Genomic DNA, 17,729 nt, shown 5'->3' with positions numbered 1-17,729 from the left:
TGCATTGGTTGTACAAATCTGCTAGAAGCTGTTACTGGGGCTGTAGTAGAAGGTATGTAGATCTTAGAAAGGTTCTTTTAAGTTGTAGAATTGAGCAGGATTCTAGTGACAATGTGTAAGAATTTGAGTAGTGAGAGCTTGCAGGTTGTAGATATCAGAGCTCCTGTGATGCTGAGGGGGCTCTGACGAGTTCATAACATTGCAGTGTCAAGAAAGTAAGACATTTATGGCACTAGCAGAGAGATTCGCCCATGTGTCCCCAACCAAGGACAAAATCTGCCTGGAGTTTGGATATTCCTACTGTGCTTGCAGGGATTTCCTCCGGGTACTCCGGTTTCCTCCCACACTCCAAAGACATGTTGATAGGGAACTTAGATTATGAGCCTCCTTGGGGACAGCGTGATGCTAATGCGCTGCGGAATATAGTAGCGCTATATAAATGCGTAAAATTAATAAATAAGTAATAAATAAAGATCATAACCGAACTTGTGTTAAAGTTTCAGAAATGAACTTTTTAAGTATTTGTTACTCTCATGCTGTGTGTTTCGAGCAGGAAAGATTTATGGCATTAGAGAGTGGTTTGAAGTGATAACTAGAAGTTAAAATGTAAGTAGAAAATTACAATAAGTGTGATACATCAGGGACTGTCAATTAATAATGAATAAGCATTGTACCTAGAGTGTGCCAATAGATACTTGGTTAGCGCTAAGAATATGAAGATTTTGGAAATATATACCTTTGTTAAAACACTTATGGTTTCAAGAACTATTAGAGACTGTTGAAGCTGTCTATCTGTGAGAAGATCGATTGTTGAGAAAGATTAGAGCAAGTATTATGAGGTGTATGTATGAAGGTAAAAAGAGAAATGTGTATAGGATGGTTGCCTTGAAGAATACCCTTTTCCTTTTAAACAAGGGTTGATGTGTCTAGACTGTTCTATGTTTAAGTGACATAAGGTCATAAGGTCCCTTTACACAGGACGATATTGTCAGGAAGGATGCGTTAGGAGAATGGGGAGGAGTGATCGCTTGTGCCAACACTCTTCCCCATAAGAACTCGTTGTTTGCCAGCAGGAGATCGTGTTTGCACGGCATGATCTGCTGCCGGTAAATGATGCATTTTTGCATGGATTAATTGGATAATTGGCGGTATATTTACACCTCCTGATCATTGCTAACGAGTGTTACTATGAACTGTGTGATAAATCTGTGTGATTCTCGGCCCGTGTTCAGGCACTCTCTCCCCGAGGAAAGATGGTACCCCCCCAGTCCTGACTTAGGCCTCTCACCCAGTTAAGCCAGTACTTTCTGCTCTGCACTGATGAGGGGAAATCACCCAAAACAGCTGTCTGCAGATGAGGTGCTGGCTTATTTATTATCCGAGTCATGTCTCAAGGTCTTTTTAAAGGGTTGAACATTGAATTATAGGGTAGCTACCTTACACCTGGTGGCATTAGAGGCAGAGCTTGATAAAAACTCATTTGCATCCTTTTCTTCCCAGAATTCCAGAGGAGCACATATGGCCTATAAGTCTCCTCACATCAATTAAGGCTCTCTCTCCCCAAGCATAGTACCCCCCCCAAGGGTCCTTTAGACACACATAGATAAGGTTATTTTATGGCCCGATTCCCCTCTAGTCTCAGCTTCTGTATATCGCTTTGTTCCTTCCTTTGCTAAAGTGTGCATGTGTCTCAGGAAAGCTAGGTGGATGAATGTTTGAGAGATGAGAAGCACAACATGGGTCTGACTTCTGCTTGTGGGAAGCCTAGCAGCTTTAAGAATATCTGAAAGTTTTAATGTAAAGGCTATGAAGAAGGGAGGGGGAAGGGTAACAGCCAGAGGGGACAAAGAATATGTAACATCAATAATATACTGGTAGCTATTCATTAATACAAAATTGTTGGAAAGTTTGTGGAAGGGACTTGAAATAAATAAATTTTGTTTTCGCTCGATTACATGAAAGACAACAGAAGTGATATCTAATAATTCTTCTCTCTCCCAGAATTATTGAATTATCTAAGGATGATAATAATGTGTGATGTGTATAAGAGAATCCACTAGCATCACACTTACATAATTGATTAAGACCACATGGCATTTAAAGTGATTAAGGGATTTGTGATATCATTGTGCACATTTTTTTTTGTAGCTGAGAGCAGTGTTGCCGCCATAAATCATTCATTGGCAGAGCATAGGAATGAGGTGCAGCTGTGAGTAGCTGTTTGTGAATGCGCGAAGTTGTAGTCGAGAAGAATTGGATGGATGTTCAGCAAACTTGTGTGTGAAGTTTGTGCTCAAAGAATAAGGCGTGGCTATGAGCTGTGTGTGAATATATGATGCTGCATCAAGGAATGAAAATGGGAATGTGCTTGAGAATAAAAAGGTGGAGTAAAACTTTTGCTTTTTTTGGAATGCGCATTGGTGATTTAAATAATTTTTGGGGAGTTGTTTTTTGTTTTTATTTCATTGCCGCATTTTTTTTAATTGAGTTCAAAGAAAGTGATTGTCACGGACGTTCCCGCGACAGATGGCAGGAGATCGGTGAGACACGTGGTTTGATCTGACATGTTTTCCGTTTGGATCAAATTATGTCAGTGTTGTTTCTGGTGCTCGCCGCACCTTCTTTTATTGTGGTTATTTAACATTCTCTATTTATTGTTGTTTCTCCCGCTATACTATGCGGTTTATAGCTTCTGTTGGAGTTGTGAATAGCTGGTGTGTGGATCTCGGCTGAGTTCCTGGTGCGGACATAGCCATTTGAAGTTAAGTGTTTTCTTTCCCTTTTGTATTTTATTTGGGTTATTTTGCATGTTGCATTACCCTGTCATTTGTATTTAGGCCTGAGGGAGACTCCTGTTCATCCTTCCTTTTGGAGGAACAGGTTGTCTCACTCCTGACATTAGAACCAGGGTCCTATAGGGTAAGTTAGGACACTAGGTATTCTGGTGTATGTACTCACCTACAGTACAGACCAAAAGTTTGGACACACCTTCTCATTCAAAGAGTTTTCTTTATTTTCATGACTATGAAGGCATCAAAACTATGAATTAACACATGTGGAATTATATACATAACAAACAAGTGTGAAACAACTGAAAATATGTCATATTCTAGGTTCTTCAAAGTAGCCACCTTTTGCTTTGATTACTGCTTTGCACACTCTTGGCATTCTCTTGATGAGCTTCAAGAGGTAGTCCCCTGAAATGGTCTTCCAACAGTCTTGAAGGAGTTCCCAGAGATGCTTAGCACTTGTTGGCCCTTTTGCCTTCACTCTGCGGTCCAGCTCACCCCAAACCATCTCGATTGGGTTCAGGTCCGGTGACTGTGGAGGCCAGGTCATCTGGCGCAGCACCCCATCACTCTCTTTCATGGTCAAATAGCCCTTACTTTCAAAGTTTTCCCAATTTTTCGGCTGACTGACTGACCTTCATTTCTTAAAGTAATGATGGCCACTCGTTTTTCTTTACTTAGCTGCTTTTTTCTTGCCATAATACAAATTCTAATTCAGTAGGACTATCAGCTGTGTATCCACCTGACTTCTCCTCAACGCAACTGATGGTCCCAACCCCATTTATAAGGCAAGAAATCCCACTTATTAAACCTGACACCTGTGAAGTGAAAACCATTTCAGGGGACTACCTCTTGAAGCTCATCAAGAGAATGCCAAGAGTGTGCAAAGCAGTAATCAAAGCAAAAGGTGGCTACTTTGAAGAACCTAGAATATGACATATTTTCAGTTGTTTCACACTTGTTTGTTATGTATATAATTCCACATGTGTTAATTGATAGTTTTGATGCCTTCAGTGTGAATCTACAATTTTCATAGTCATGAAAATAAAGAAAACTCTTTGAATGAGAAGGTGTGTCCAAACTTTTGGTCTGTACTGTACCTCTGGCGTCTGTTCATACTGGTAGTTAGTCAGGACTTTGATTAGGGTTTTACTAAAAGGTGTCCATCTCCTTTCCCTAGTTTCCAGGCCTTATTCCCTCACCCCTTTCCCTCCTATGTTCGGTGTGGTTTTTCCCTCCCACACCCGAACGTGACAGTGATGTGATGGAAATATACTGTCAGATTGGTTTGTTTCTGTGTTCGTATTGTTATATGTTGACTGCTACATGTTGAATGCTCTACTAACACCAGAGATCTGTCTTCATAACTGGTTAAGGGTAGACTGACTAGACCAGTGATGGGCAAACTACGGCCCGGCGGACCTTTTTATCTGGCCCGCAAAGCTGTCCGGAGGCAGCAGGAGTGGAGATGAGCGCTTGTGGACCTCATCAACACTGACTGCGCTACAGTCAGGTCCATAAATATTGGCACATTGACACAATTCTAACATTTTTGGCTCTATACACCACTGCAATGGATTTGAAATGAAACAAACAAGATGTGCTGTAACTGCAGACTGTCAGCTTTAATTTGAGGGTATTTACATCCAAATCAGGTGAACGGTGTAGGAATTACAACAGTTTGCATATGTGTCTCCCACTTGTTAAGGGACCAAAAGTAATGGGACAATCTGCTTCTCAGCTGTTCCATGGCCAGGTGTGTGTTACTCCCTCATTATCCCAATTACAATGAGCAGATAAAAGGTCCAGAGTTCATTTCCAGTCTGCTATTTGCATTTGGAATCTGTTGCTGTCAACTCTCAAGATGAGATCCAAAAAGCTGTCACTATCAGTGAAGCAAGCCATCATTAGGCTGAAAAAACAAAACAAAACCATCAGAGAGATAGCAAAAACATTAGGCCTGGCCAAAACAACTGTTTGGAACATTTAAAAAAAGAAGGAACACACCGGTGAGCTCAGCAACACCAAAAGACCCGGAAGATCACGGAAAAAACTGTGGTGGATGACCGAAGAATTCTTTCCCTGGTGAAGAAAACACCCTTCACAACAGTTGGCTAGATCAAGAACACTCTCCAGGAGGTAGGTGTATGTGTGTCAAAGTCAACAATCAAGAGAAGACTTCACCAGAGTGAATACAGAGGGTTCACCACAAGGTGTAAAACATTGGTGAGCCTCAAAAACAGGAAGGTCAGATTAGAGTTTGCCAAACGACATCTAAAAAAGCCTTCACAGTTCTGGAACAACATCCTATGGAGAGATGAGACCAAGATCAACTTGTACCAGAGTGATGGGAAGAGAAGAGTATGGAGAAGGAAAGGAACTGCTCATGATCCTAAGCATACCACCTCATCAGTGAAGCATGGTGGTGGTAGTGTCATGGCGTGGACATGTATGGCTGCCAATGGAACTGCTTCTCTTATATTTATTGATGATGTGACTGCTGACAAGAGCAGCGGGATGAATTCTGAAGTGTTTCGGGCAATATTATCTGCTCATATTCAGCCAAATGCTTCAGAACTCATTGGACGGCGCTTCACAGTGCAGATGGACAATGACCCAAAGCATACTGCAAAAGCAACCAAAGAGTTTTTTTAAGGGATTTGCAACCAAGTATTAAGAAGTGAAAGTTTGATTTATGATTATTATTCTGCCCCATTACTTTTGGTCCCTTAACAAGTAGGAGGCACATATGCAAACTGTTGTCATTCCTACACCGTTCACCTGATTTGGATGTAAATACCCTCAAATTAAAGCTGACAGTCTGCAGTTAAAGCACATCTTGTTTGTTTCATTTCAAATCCATTGTGGTGGTGTATAGAGCCAAAAATTTTAGAATTGTGTCGATGTCCCAATATTTATGGACCTGACTGTATTTTAACAGAAGACAGAGGAGCGTTGCTAAGGCTCAAAATGGGCCACTTTAGAGCTATTTCTCTAATAGAAATGTGCGATTTCAGTAATTAAAGTATATTACAAAAATGGTCAGTATCACTGCCCCTAAACATTACACAAATAAAAAAAGAATGACAGTTACACTTTAATTACAAGACACACAATGAAAGAAAAGAAGTCCTGTAAATTTATTGAGAAAAAAGTGAAGTCTTTATGTGTTCTGGTGTATATCTTCATGGAAATAGACTATTCATTTTAACATCAAGGAAAGCTGGGTATGTCTTCAAACCAAAAATACCAAAAATACCAAAAATACCAAAGGGTGTGAAGTGCAGGGTAAACCAAAATACAACACTGGGTCTAAATTAATGTAAATGGTACTGGAATTAAGCCCTTCCTAACATATGACGCAATAGTACGTCATAGTGGCAGGTGACTTCCCCCTGCTGTATCCACCAGCACTGCTGTAAAAGCCGCAGCATAGAAGGTGTTTGCGGCGGGTGAGCGTTTCCATCGGGTCCCCGCACTGCAGGGACCCGATAGGTGAGAAGGCAGCCCGATGCCGTGCAGAGGCATCAGGACCTGCCTTCTACGGAAGCCTACGAGATCCAGTCCCTGGCTGCGTCTCCTAGGCAACCTGTTAGTGTATGACTCAGTGTAATACACTAACAGGCAATGCATTACAGTACAGATGTATTGTAATGCATTGCAGAGAGGATCAGAAGTCCCAGAGTTGGTCAGAAAAAAAGTAAAAAAAAAAGAAGGTAAAAAAGTAAAAACAAAAAAAGTTTAATAAAAAAATAAAGTTTCAAGTAAAAAAAAAACGCCTCTTTCCCCTGATTTTATATATATATATATAAAAAAAAACATATTAGGCATAGCCACATGTGTAAAACCGGGTCTATAAATATATCACATAATCTACCCCGTCAGATAAACACTGTAAAAAAAAGCCATTTTTTGTCACCTTACATCACAAAAAGTGCAACACCAAGCGATCAAAAAGGTGTATACCCCCCACAATAGTACCAATCAAACTGTCACCTCAAAAATGAGACCTTACATAAGACAATCGTCCAAAAAATTAAAAAATACTATGGCTCTCAAAATATGGAGACACTAAAACATAATTGTTTTGTTTAAAAAACGCTTTTATTGTGTAGAACTTAAATAAATGAAAAAGTATACATATTAGGTATTGCCACGTCCATAACGAACTTATACTCTAAAAAAGTGTCACATGACCTAACCCCTCAGTTGAACACCGTAAAAAAAGTGTAATACCAAGCGATCAAAAAATCACATGTACCCCAAAGTGGTATCAATAAGACTGTCACCTTATCCCGTAGTTTCCAAAATGGAGTCACTTTTTGGGAGTTTCTACCGTAAGGGTGCATCAGAGGGGCTTCAAATGGGACATGGTGTCTAAAAATCAGTCCAGCAAAATCTGCCCTCCAAAAACTATTCGGCGCTCCTATTCTTCTGCGCCCTGCCGTGTGCCCTTACATCAGTTTACCACCACATGTGGGGAGTTTCTGTAAACTGCAGAATCAGGGTAATAGATATTGAGTTTTGTTTGGCTGTTAACCCTTGATCTGTTACAGAAAAAAAATGATTAAAATGGAAAATATGCCAAAAACTTGAAATTTAAGAAGATACCAATGAATATGACATATTTTAACAAATGTATGTTTTTTGGTTTCACATTACAATGTACTATGAATAAATATGCAAATAAAACAAAACTAAAAGAGAATTGCGATATATAGTACAATTGTATCCAGTGCTAAACGACAAAGAAAGTTATTGAAAAATATTGATTACTATTGGTTATTTAGTGTGTCAAGAATGAAGATGAATCACCATGAGGTGTAAATTGACGAATGTATAAGCTTGTTTTGCTTTTAAAACCAAATTCACCCCATCAATGGCTTATCCTGCCATGGATTGAGTAATCTTGGACTGAGTTCAAAACTGAACTACATCTGCCAGAATAAGTGGAACTGTTCAACTTTGTCTCCAGTAACATCTTGCAAGCTGTATCAGCTGTTTAGCAGAGCCGAGACTGACAACCTCAGCAGTGCCCAGGGGTTGCCCACGTTAATGACCAGGTGTGCTAAGATATAGCTTATGGTAGCCTGCATGCCACCCAACAAGGAGCAACTTTAACCACTGGTCTGCCATGTTGAAAAAGACCTTGCTGCTCACACTACTGGTGTCTGGGGATGGACCTCAAAGGTTATCGTCTGCCCAAGACTTCCTGCAATACACCAACCAACCAGCAGGGCCCATGACCTTATACAACGACCTGCAGACCAGTGAGGTAAGGAGCTCCCAGTGTCACAGTTCCTCCCACAGACAAGGATATGGACTGTCCTACAAACACTGAAAAGAGGCCCTGTAATCTTCACTCAAAACTGAGAAAGGAGGAGTAAGAGACTGAGCCTGAGCCAAAGTTGTAAAGACCTGGAAACCACATATGTGTTGCAGCACAAAAGGGACATACTGTACAGTATGGTGCACAGAACACCAAGAAATGGAGAAATGACTTTGAGTTTTGTGAGTGCTAGAACATTGACAAGAGGATTCCAAAGTCACCAAAGACCAGGGGCGGACTGGCCTTAGACCCTACAGGGAATTTACCCAGTGGGCCGATGCCCCATAGGACCACCTGAGCCACCTTCACTGCAAATGGCCGAGCATGTGCTACTAGGGGAACTGTAGGGGTCATTATTAGAGGATACAAAAGTATGTAGATAAGATATCCCAGGGCGCAAAAATCCAATCCAGATGGTGATAGTGAAGAGATACTTTTATTGCAGGAGTACAACGCGTTTCAGGGAATAATTCCCCTTCATCAGGTACATACCCTAGGTTATGTACCTGATGAAGGGGAATTATTCCCCGAAACGCAATAAAAGTATCTCTTCACTATCACCATCTGGATTGGATTTTTGTGCCCTGGGATATCTTATCTACATACTTTTGCATCTTATCACTTCTTGGAGACTTCAGGTATCTCCGACAAGAAGTCATCCCTATGCGGCTGCAGATCCATCATCAAATCGTGACTCCGGTACATGTCTTGAAAAGCTTCCACTAGAGTTGTGCCTACAGGTAGCACAACCACCAAAGGTGAGCCTTGTATTGGAACCATTTATTTTACCTGTCTACAAACGGTATTACCCTATCGTGCGCCCTGTTTTATCTTTAACAGCATAAAGTAAATCCTGTGGATTATTAGAGGATGTCCAGGCAGCATTCTGAAGGTAGTGCTGGCTTGGTTGCGACAATTGGATGAGGAGGAGAACAGAACGTGACAGCTATTGATGGCTACCGCAGAGGGACAATTTCTGGGGAGGTATTTTGTGCTGCACTGTGGTATTTGATTCTGTGGGACGGTATTACTGACCCTGCCAACTTCTGTTGGTCCACCTTCTGTCAGTTTGGACCCACCTACAACATTGGGGGGAGTTTACGGACCTTTGGCTGCTCGATGCAGGGCAAGGCAAGGGGAAGCTTTGGAGGAAGGAAATTCTCCGATGCTCCACCCATAAGTAGCAAAAGAATAAAGAAAAGCTTATATCCAGGTTCAGCCCTGAACCTGGACAACCCCTTCGAGTACTGATTGGTTCTGTCCCCTTTAATTATTCTATCACCTTCTACAGTATATTCTTTGCAATGATATTCCTTGTAATGCAATTAGTTAGGGATAGTTAGATAGCATATACAAAGACCCCCATTGTGCTGAGGAGGCTTCATTTCCGAGTGATTATCTCAGAGACATATATACTGCACACTGGACATTCTTAGGAGGAGGGGCTGAAAAGTATCAACCTTTTTGCACAAAGACAGATAACTGGAACTCCGCCATGAATATCATCCAGGTAGGATGTTGTAGGTCACTATCTCTCTCCTGTATCACCATGGGGTCTTGGCCATATGCTATGACATGGCAACAGGAGTTTCCCCCCATTGTGTTGCCGGCCAGTGATTGCTATTTACTTTTACTACTCTGTGTGTGATTTGTCTGTTTTATATTTTTATCACATTTAGTAAATATATTCACTTCACCTGTTTAAGCCTATTTATTCTCAAATCATCAAATTCCCGTTAAAACATAGCACAAGGAGTGAAAGGGTCTAAAGACTGTCTGAATGCATTGCATTTATTGCAATGTTTCCATCAGTTTGTATGCTACCAGGAGACTTTGTCAAAAAGTTGCAAGTGATAGATCTGTCTAAAAATTAAACTCTGCCTACAAAATAATCTGTGCGTCCGTCTGTAAATGGCAGACTTGGCACAAACCATATAAAAAACTGTCACAAGCACTTCTTAAATATGTCATCCCTACTACTCCACTGACAAAATAGCCAAAAACAGTCCACTGTTTTGACTCAAAACAGAGTTATCAAGAATGTCATGTGATACGCTGGTCTTGATATCCCCTGGGGTATACGCTAGATTTATGACGAGTTTGCATTGTTTAAAAACAGCACAGGAGGAGTACATCTGCCCCACAGTATTTTTGCAAAAACACCTTTGTCCACGGGCATCTATTTGCAGCAAAAGAATGCTGTTTGGAAATTACGAAATTTTTCTTCATTCTATGTTGACTTTTTAGGGTCAAAACGCATCATGATCTAGTAAAAAAAAAAAAAAGAAAACACTACCAAAAAATGCTTGTAAAAATTATTAATTTCATAAGTTTTTTTTTCACAAGTACAAAAATCCTGTTGGACAGATTTACAGTTTAGCTGTTTAATACGTCATGTCATAAGGCATACAAAGTGCTCTGAAGTAAGAGGCCCATGTTAATAAATTTGGCACACCTCAAGCTGCCCACCGCCCCTTTCCTGCTGACTATTTTCTTTTCAAAATGTGGCGTGAGAGGTTTAATTATTATTTTTTTATTACAAGTTTATGTGTGCCAGAATACTGGTGGCCAGGCTTAATAGATTCCCAAAGTGTGAATAAAGCCTTAACCTAGCCTCATTCACACAGCTGAGGGTTTGTTACAATTGTGTCCGGTCTAGACAATCTTCTCCCCATCAGAGGTAAAATTTCTCTCCTATGTGGACATTTTGCTACACATAAGGTTGTGATCGGTGAGGATCTGACTGATCACAAAGACTGGGGTTCCGTGCGCCCATATGATTGGAGGTCGATTCACTCTCAGACTGAAAGAGACCATCAAGCACTGTACTTGGCTTCTTTCTGAGACCATCAATCGGGGGGCTCTTGAATCCCTATTCTCATGATCAGTGGGGGTCTGATGCTGGGCCCCTTACCGTCCCAGATACTTGTCACCTATAACTTATAGGAGGACGACCACTGTAAGCTTTATTTACATAAATTCGGAAGACACCGTTATTCATATTTCCACCCACTTTGCAGCGATGAGCACCCTTGTACTCACTGTAAGACTGTCGTACAGGCAGCTTCCGCCTTCAGGGGCCTCAATATCAAAATCTTGGGCCTTGAATGTCAGAATAACCTGGTACCCAGATTCTAGGAGAATTCTGTATTCACAGCGAGAGTTCTCAGGGTAAGGAGCAGGATATCCCGGGCTGCTGATCTGCCCCCTCAGGTCTGTGTACAGACCCCCGCTACAGTTCACTGCGAAACACAAAGACACGTCCAGATCACAGAGGTCCTAATCCGTGGGAGGATGAGCAAAGAAAAGGAATTCTGCAACCAAACAGATGGCACCAGAAAATAGCTACATCGTGACAATAAAAATCATTAAAGGGACGCTCCGCTCGTTCTGCAGCTTTCTAATCTACTTCGTGTTTCAATTCCTCATCATTTTAAAAATCTTTGCTTGATGTGAGTAACATTATTATTTACGTCCAAGGCCTAACTTACTGTATGTCTGCAAAGAGGGTTTGTTACAATGTATCAGTCTAGGCATTACTCTGAGAACTGAAATCAGGAGCAGAAATCTCTCTCTGTATCCAGATATCAGCAGGGAATCAAGGGTGTTTGGTTCACAGATTTCCCAGTCTGATATATTGTAACAAACATGCAGCTGTGAGAAGTCTTGTGTGCCTGCCTTTTTTTCAAGAGAAATTAGAAAGTTGCAGAACTTTTCATAAAAAAATTACAAAGTCTTAAAAATACAGTACTATTTATAGGGGGCGCTCCTAACTACACATCCAGACTGCTGTTACAGGGGGCTCCAGAGTACACATCCAGACTGCAGTTATAGGGGGCTCCAGACTACACATCCAGACTGCTGTTATAGGGGGCGCTCCAGAATACACATCCAGACTGCTGTTATAGGGGGCACTCCAGACTACACATCCAGACTACAGTTATAGGGGGCTCCAGACTACACATCCAGACTGCTGTTATAGGGGGCGCTCCAGAATACACATCCAGACTGCTGTTATAGGGGGCACTCCAGACTACACATCCAGACTACTGTTATAGGGGCGCTCCAGACTACACATCCAGACTGCTGTTATAGGGGGCTCCAGACTACACATCCAGACTGCTGTTATAGGGGCCGCTCCAGACTACACATCCAGACTGCTGTTATAGGGGGCGCTCCAGACTACACATCCAGACTGCTGTTATAGGGGGCGCTCCAGACTTCACAGACTGCTGTTATAGGGGACGCTCCAGACTACACATCCAGACTGCAGTTATAGGGGGCGCTCCAGACTACACATCCAGACTGCTGTTATAGGGGGCACTCCAGACTACACATCCAGACTGCTGTTATAGGGGGCGCTCCAGACTACACATCCAGACTACTGTTATAGGGGCGCTCCAGACTACACATCCAGACTGCTGTTATAGGATCCGCTCCAGACTACACATCCAGACTGCTGTTATAGGGGGTGCTCCAGACTAAACATCCAGACTGCTGTTATAGGGGGCTCCAGACTACACATCCAGACTGCAGTTATAGGGGGCGCTCCAGACTACACATCCAGACTGCAGTTATAGGGGGCGCTCCAGACTACATATCCAGACTGCTGTTATAGGGGGCGCTCCAGACTGCACATCCAGACTGCTGTTATAGGGGGCGCTCCAGACTACACATCCAGACTGCTGTTATAGGGGGCGCTACAGACTACAAATCCAGACTGCTGTTATAGAGGCGCTCCAGACTACACATCCAGACTGCTGTTATAGGGGGTGCTCCAGACTACACATCCAGACTGCTGTTATAGGGGGCGCTCCAGACTACACATCCAGACTGCTGTTATAGGGGATGCTCCAGACTACACATCCAGACTGCTGTTATAGGGGGTGCTCCAGACTACACATCCAGACTGCTGTTATAGGGGGCGCTACAGACTACAAATCCAGACTGCTGTTATAGGGGGCGCTCCATACTACACATCCAGACTGCTGGTATAGCTGGCGCTCCAGACTACACAACCAGTCTGCAGTTATAGGGGGCGCTCCAGACTACACATCCAGACTGCTGTTATAGGGGACGCTCCAGACTACACATCCAGACTGCTGTTATAGGGGGCACTCCAGACTGCACATCCAGACTGCTGTTATAGGGGGCGCTCCAGACTACACATCCTGACTGCTGTTATAGGGTGCGCTCCAGACTACACATCCAGACTGCTGTTATAGGGGGCGTTCCAGACTACACCTCCAGACTGCTGTTATAGGGGGCGCTCCAGACTACACATCCAGACTGCTGTTATAGGGGGCGCTCCAGACTACACCTCCAGACTGCAGTTATAGGAGGCGCTCCAGACTACACATCCAGACTGCTGTTATAGGGGGTGCTCCAGACTACACATCCAGGCTGCAGTTATAGGGGGCGCTCCAGACTACACATCCAGACTGCAGTTATAGGGGGCGCTCCAGACTACACATCCAGACTGCTGTTATAGGGGTCGCTCCAGACTACACATCCAGACTGCTGTTATAGGAGGCGCTCCAGACTGCACATCCAGACTGCTGTTATAGGGGGTGCTCCAGACTACACATCCAGACTGCAGTTATAGGAGGCGCTCCAGACTGCACATCCAGACTGCTGTTATAGGGGGCGCTCCACACTACAAATCCTGACTGCAGTTATAGGGGGCGCTCCAGACTACACATCCAGACTGCTGTTATAGGAGGCTCTCCAGACTACACATCCAGATTGCTGTTATAGGGGGCGCTCCAGACTACACATCCAGATTGCTGTTATAGGGGGCTCCAGACTACACATCCAGATTTCTGTTATAGGGGGCGCTCCAGACTACACATCCAGACTGCAGTTATAGGGGGCGCTCCAGACTACACATCCAGATTGCTGTTATAGGGGGCGCTCCAGACTACACATCCAGACTGCTGTTATAGGAGGCGCTCCAGACTGCACATCCAGACTGCTGTTATAGGGGCCACTCCAGACTGCACATCCAGACTGCTGTTATAGGGGGCGCTCCAGACTGCACATCCAGACTGCTGTTATAGGGGGCGCTCCAAACTGCACATCCAGACTGCTGCTATAGGGGGTGCTCCAGACTACACATCCAGACTGCTGTTATAGGAGGCGCTCCAGACTGCACATCCAGACTGCTGTTATAGGGGGCGCTCCAGACTACACATCCAGACTGCTGTTATAGGGGGCGCTCCAGACTGCACATCCAGACTGCTGTTATAGGGGGCGCTCCAGACTGCACATCCAGACTGCTGTTATAGGGGGCGCTCCAGACTGCACATCCAGACTGCTGTTATAGGAGGCGCTCCAGACTGCACATCCAGACTGCTGTTATAGGGGGCGCTCCAGAATACAAATCCTGACTGCTGTTATAGGGGGCGCTCCAGACTGCACATCCAGACTGCTGTTATAGGAGGCGCTCCAGACTGCACATCCAGACTGCTGTTATAGGGGGCGCTCCAGACTACACATCTAGACTGCTGTTATAGGGGGCGCTCCAGACTACAAATCCTGACTGCTGTTATAGGGGGCGCTCCAGACTGCACATCCAGACTGCTGTTATAGGGGGCGCTCCTGACTACACATCCAGACTGCTGTTATAGGGGGCGCTCCAGACTACACAACCAGACTGCTGTTATAGGAGGCGCTCCAGACTACACATCAAGACTGCTGTTATAGGAGGCGCTCCAGACTGCACATCCAGATTGCTGTTTTAGGGGGCGCTCCTGACTACACATCCAGACTGCTGTTATAGGAGGCGCTCCAGACTGCACATCCAGACTGCTGTTATAGGGGGCGCTCCAGACTACACATCCAGACTGCTGTTATAGGGGGCGCTCCAGACTGCACATCCAGACTGCTGTTATAGGGGGAGCTCCAGACTACAAATCCAGACTACTGTTATAGGGGGTGCTCCAGACTACACATCCAGACTGCTGTTATAGGGGGCGCTCCAGACTACACATCCAGACTACTATTATAGGGGGCACACCAGACTACACATCCAGACTGCTGTTATAGGGGGCGCTCCAGACTACACATCCAGACTGCTGTTATGGGGGGCGCTCCTGACTACACATCCAGACTGCTGTTATAGGAGCAGCTCCAGACTACACAACCAGTCTTCTGTTAAAAGGGGCGCTCCATACTATACATCCAGACTTCTGTTATAGGGGGCTCCAGAGTACACATCCAGACTGCTGTTATAGGGGGTGCTCCAGACTACACATCCAGACTGCTGTTATAGGAGCCATTCCAGACTACACAACCAGTCTGCTGTTATAGGGGTCGCTCCAGACTACACATCCAGACTGCTGTTATAGGATCCGCTCCAGACTACACAACCAGACTGCTGTTATAGGGGGCGCTCCAGACTACACATCCAGACTGCTGTTATAGGAGCCGCTCCAGACTACACAACCAGTCTTCTGTTAAAAGGGGCACTCCATACTATACATCCAGATTTCTGTTATAGGGGGCTCCGGAGTACACATCGAGACTGCTGTTATAGGGGGCGCTCTAGACAACACAACAACCAGACTGCTGTTATAGGGGGCGCTCCAGACAACACATCCAGACTGCAGTTATAGGGGGCGCTCCAGACTACACCTCCAGACTGCTGTTATAGGGGGCACTCCAGACTACACATCCAGACTGCTGTTATAGGGGGCGCTCCAGACTACACATCCAGACTGCTGTTATAGGGGGCGCTCCAGACTACACATCCAGACTGCTGTTATAGGAGCCGCTCCAGGCTACACAACCAGTCTTCGGTTAAAAGGGGCGCTCCATACTGCACATCCAGACTGCTGTTATAGGGGGCGCTCCAGACTACACATCCAGACTGCTGTTATGGGGGGCGCTCCTGACTACACATCCAGACTGCTGTTATAGGGGGCGCTCCAGACTACAAAACCAGTCTTCTGTTAAAAGTGGCGCTCCATACTATACATCCAGACTTCTGTTATAGGGGGCTCCAGAGTACACATCCAGACTGCTGTTATAGGGGCGCTCCAGACTACACATCCAGACTGCTGTTATAGGAGCCATTCCAGACTACACAACCAGACTGCTGTTATAGGGGGCGCTCCAGACTGCACATCCAGACTGCTGTTATAGGGGGCGCTCCAGACTGCACATCCAGACTGCTGTTATAGGAGGCGCTCCAGACTGCACATCCAGACTGCTGTTATAGGGGGCGCTCCAGACTGCACATCCAGACTGCTGTTATAGGAGGCGCTCTAGACTGCACATCCAGACTGCTGTTATAGGAGGCGCTCCAGACTGCACATCCAGACTGCTGTTATAGGGGGCGCTCCAGACTACAAATCCTGACTGCTGTTATAGGGGGCGCTCCAAACTGCACATCCAGACTGCTGTTATAGGGGGCGCTCCAGACTACAAATCCTGACTGCTGTTATAGGGGGCGCTTCAAACTGCACATCCAGACTGCTGTTATAGGGGGCGCTCCAGACTGCACATCCAGACTGCTGTTATAGGGGGCGCTCCAGACTGCACATCCAGACTGCTGTTATAGGGGGAGCTCCAGACTACAAATCCAGACTACTGTTATAGGGGGTGCTCCAGACTACACATCCAGACTGCTGTTATAGGGGGCGCTCCAGACTACACATCCAGACTACTATTATAGGGGGCACTCCAGACTACACATCCAGACTGCTGTTATAGGGGGCGCTCCAGACTACACATCCAGACTGCTGTTATGGGGGGCGCTCCTGACTACACATCCAGACTGCTGTTATAGGAGCCGCTCCAGACTAAACAACCAGTCTTCTGTTAAAAGGGGCGCTCCATACTATACATCCAGACTTCTGTTATAGGGGGCTCCAGAGTACACATCCAGACTGCTGTTATAGGGGGTGCTCCAGACTACACATCCAGACTGCTGTTATAGGAGCCATTCCAGACTACACAACCAGTCTGCTGTTATAGGGGTCGCTCCAGACTACACATCCAGACTGCTGTTATAGGATCCGCTCCAGACTACACAACCAGACTGCTGTTATAGGGGGCGCTCCAGACTACACATCCAGACTGCTGTTATAGGAGCCGCTCCAGACTACACAACCAGTCTTCTGTTAAAAGGGGCACTCCATACTATACATCCAGACTTCTGTTATAGGGGGCTCCGGAGTACACATCGAGACTGCTGTTATAGGGGGCGCTCTAGACAACACAACAACCAGACTGCTGTTATAGGGGGCGCTCCAGACAACACATCCAGACTGCAGTTATAGGGGGCGCTCCAGACTACACCTCCAGACTGCTGTTATAGGGGGCACTCCAGACTACACATCCAGACTGCTGTTATAGGGGGCGCTCCAGACTACACATCCAGACTGCTGTTATAGGGGGCGCTCCAGACTACACATCCAGACTGCTGTTATAGGAGCCGCTCCAGACTACACAACCAGTCTTCTGTTAAAAGGGGCGCTCCATACTGCACATCCAGACTGCTGTTATAGGGGGCGCTCCAGACTACACATCCAGACTGCTGTTATGGGGGGCGCTCCTGACTACACATCCAGACTGCTGTTATAGGAGCCGCTCCAGACTACAAAACC

The 17,729-nt window shown here is 45.0% G+C and overlaps 1 protein-coding gene across 1 annotated transcript in view; it reads right to left on the bottom strand.

Annotated features, from left to right (window-relative positions):
• The window catches only part of C1S (complement C1s), a 50,500-nt gene that overhangs the window by 10,813 nt on the left and 21,958 nt on the right, over positions 1-17,729 (bottom strand). Inside the window, exon 5 of the mRNA XM_040435659.1 lies at positions 11,161-11,360. Within this exon, the coding sequence (XP_040291593.1) occupies positions 11,161-11,360 (200 nt within the window). The remainder of the gene's footprint in view (positions 1-11,160; positions 11,361-17,729) is intronic.

Source organism: Bufo bufo, chromosome 6 (genome assembly GCF_905171765.1).
Source record: "Bufo bufo chromosome 6, aBufBuf1.1, whole genome shotgun sequence".
Classification (NCBI taxonomy): domain Eukaryota; kingdom Metazoa; phylum Chordata; class Amphibia; order Anura; family Bufonidae; genus Bufo; species Bufo bufo.
This window is presented reverse-complemented; position numbering and strand designations above follow the sequence as displayed.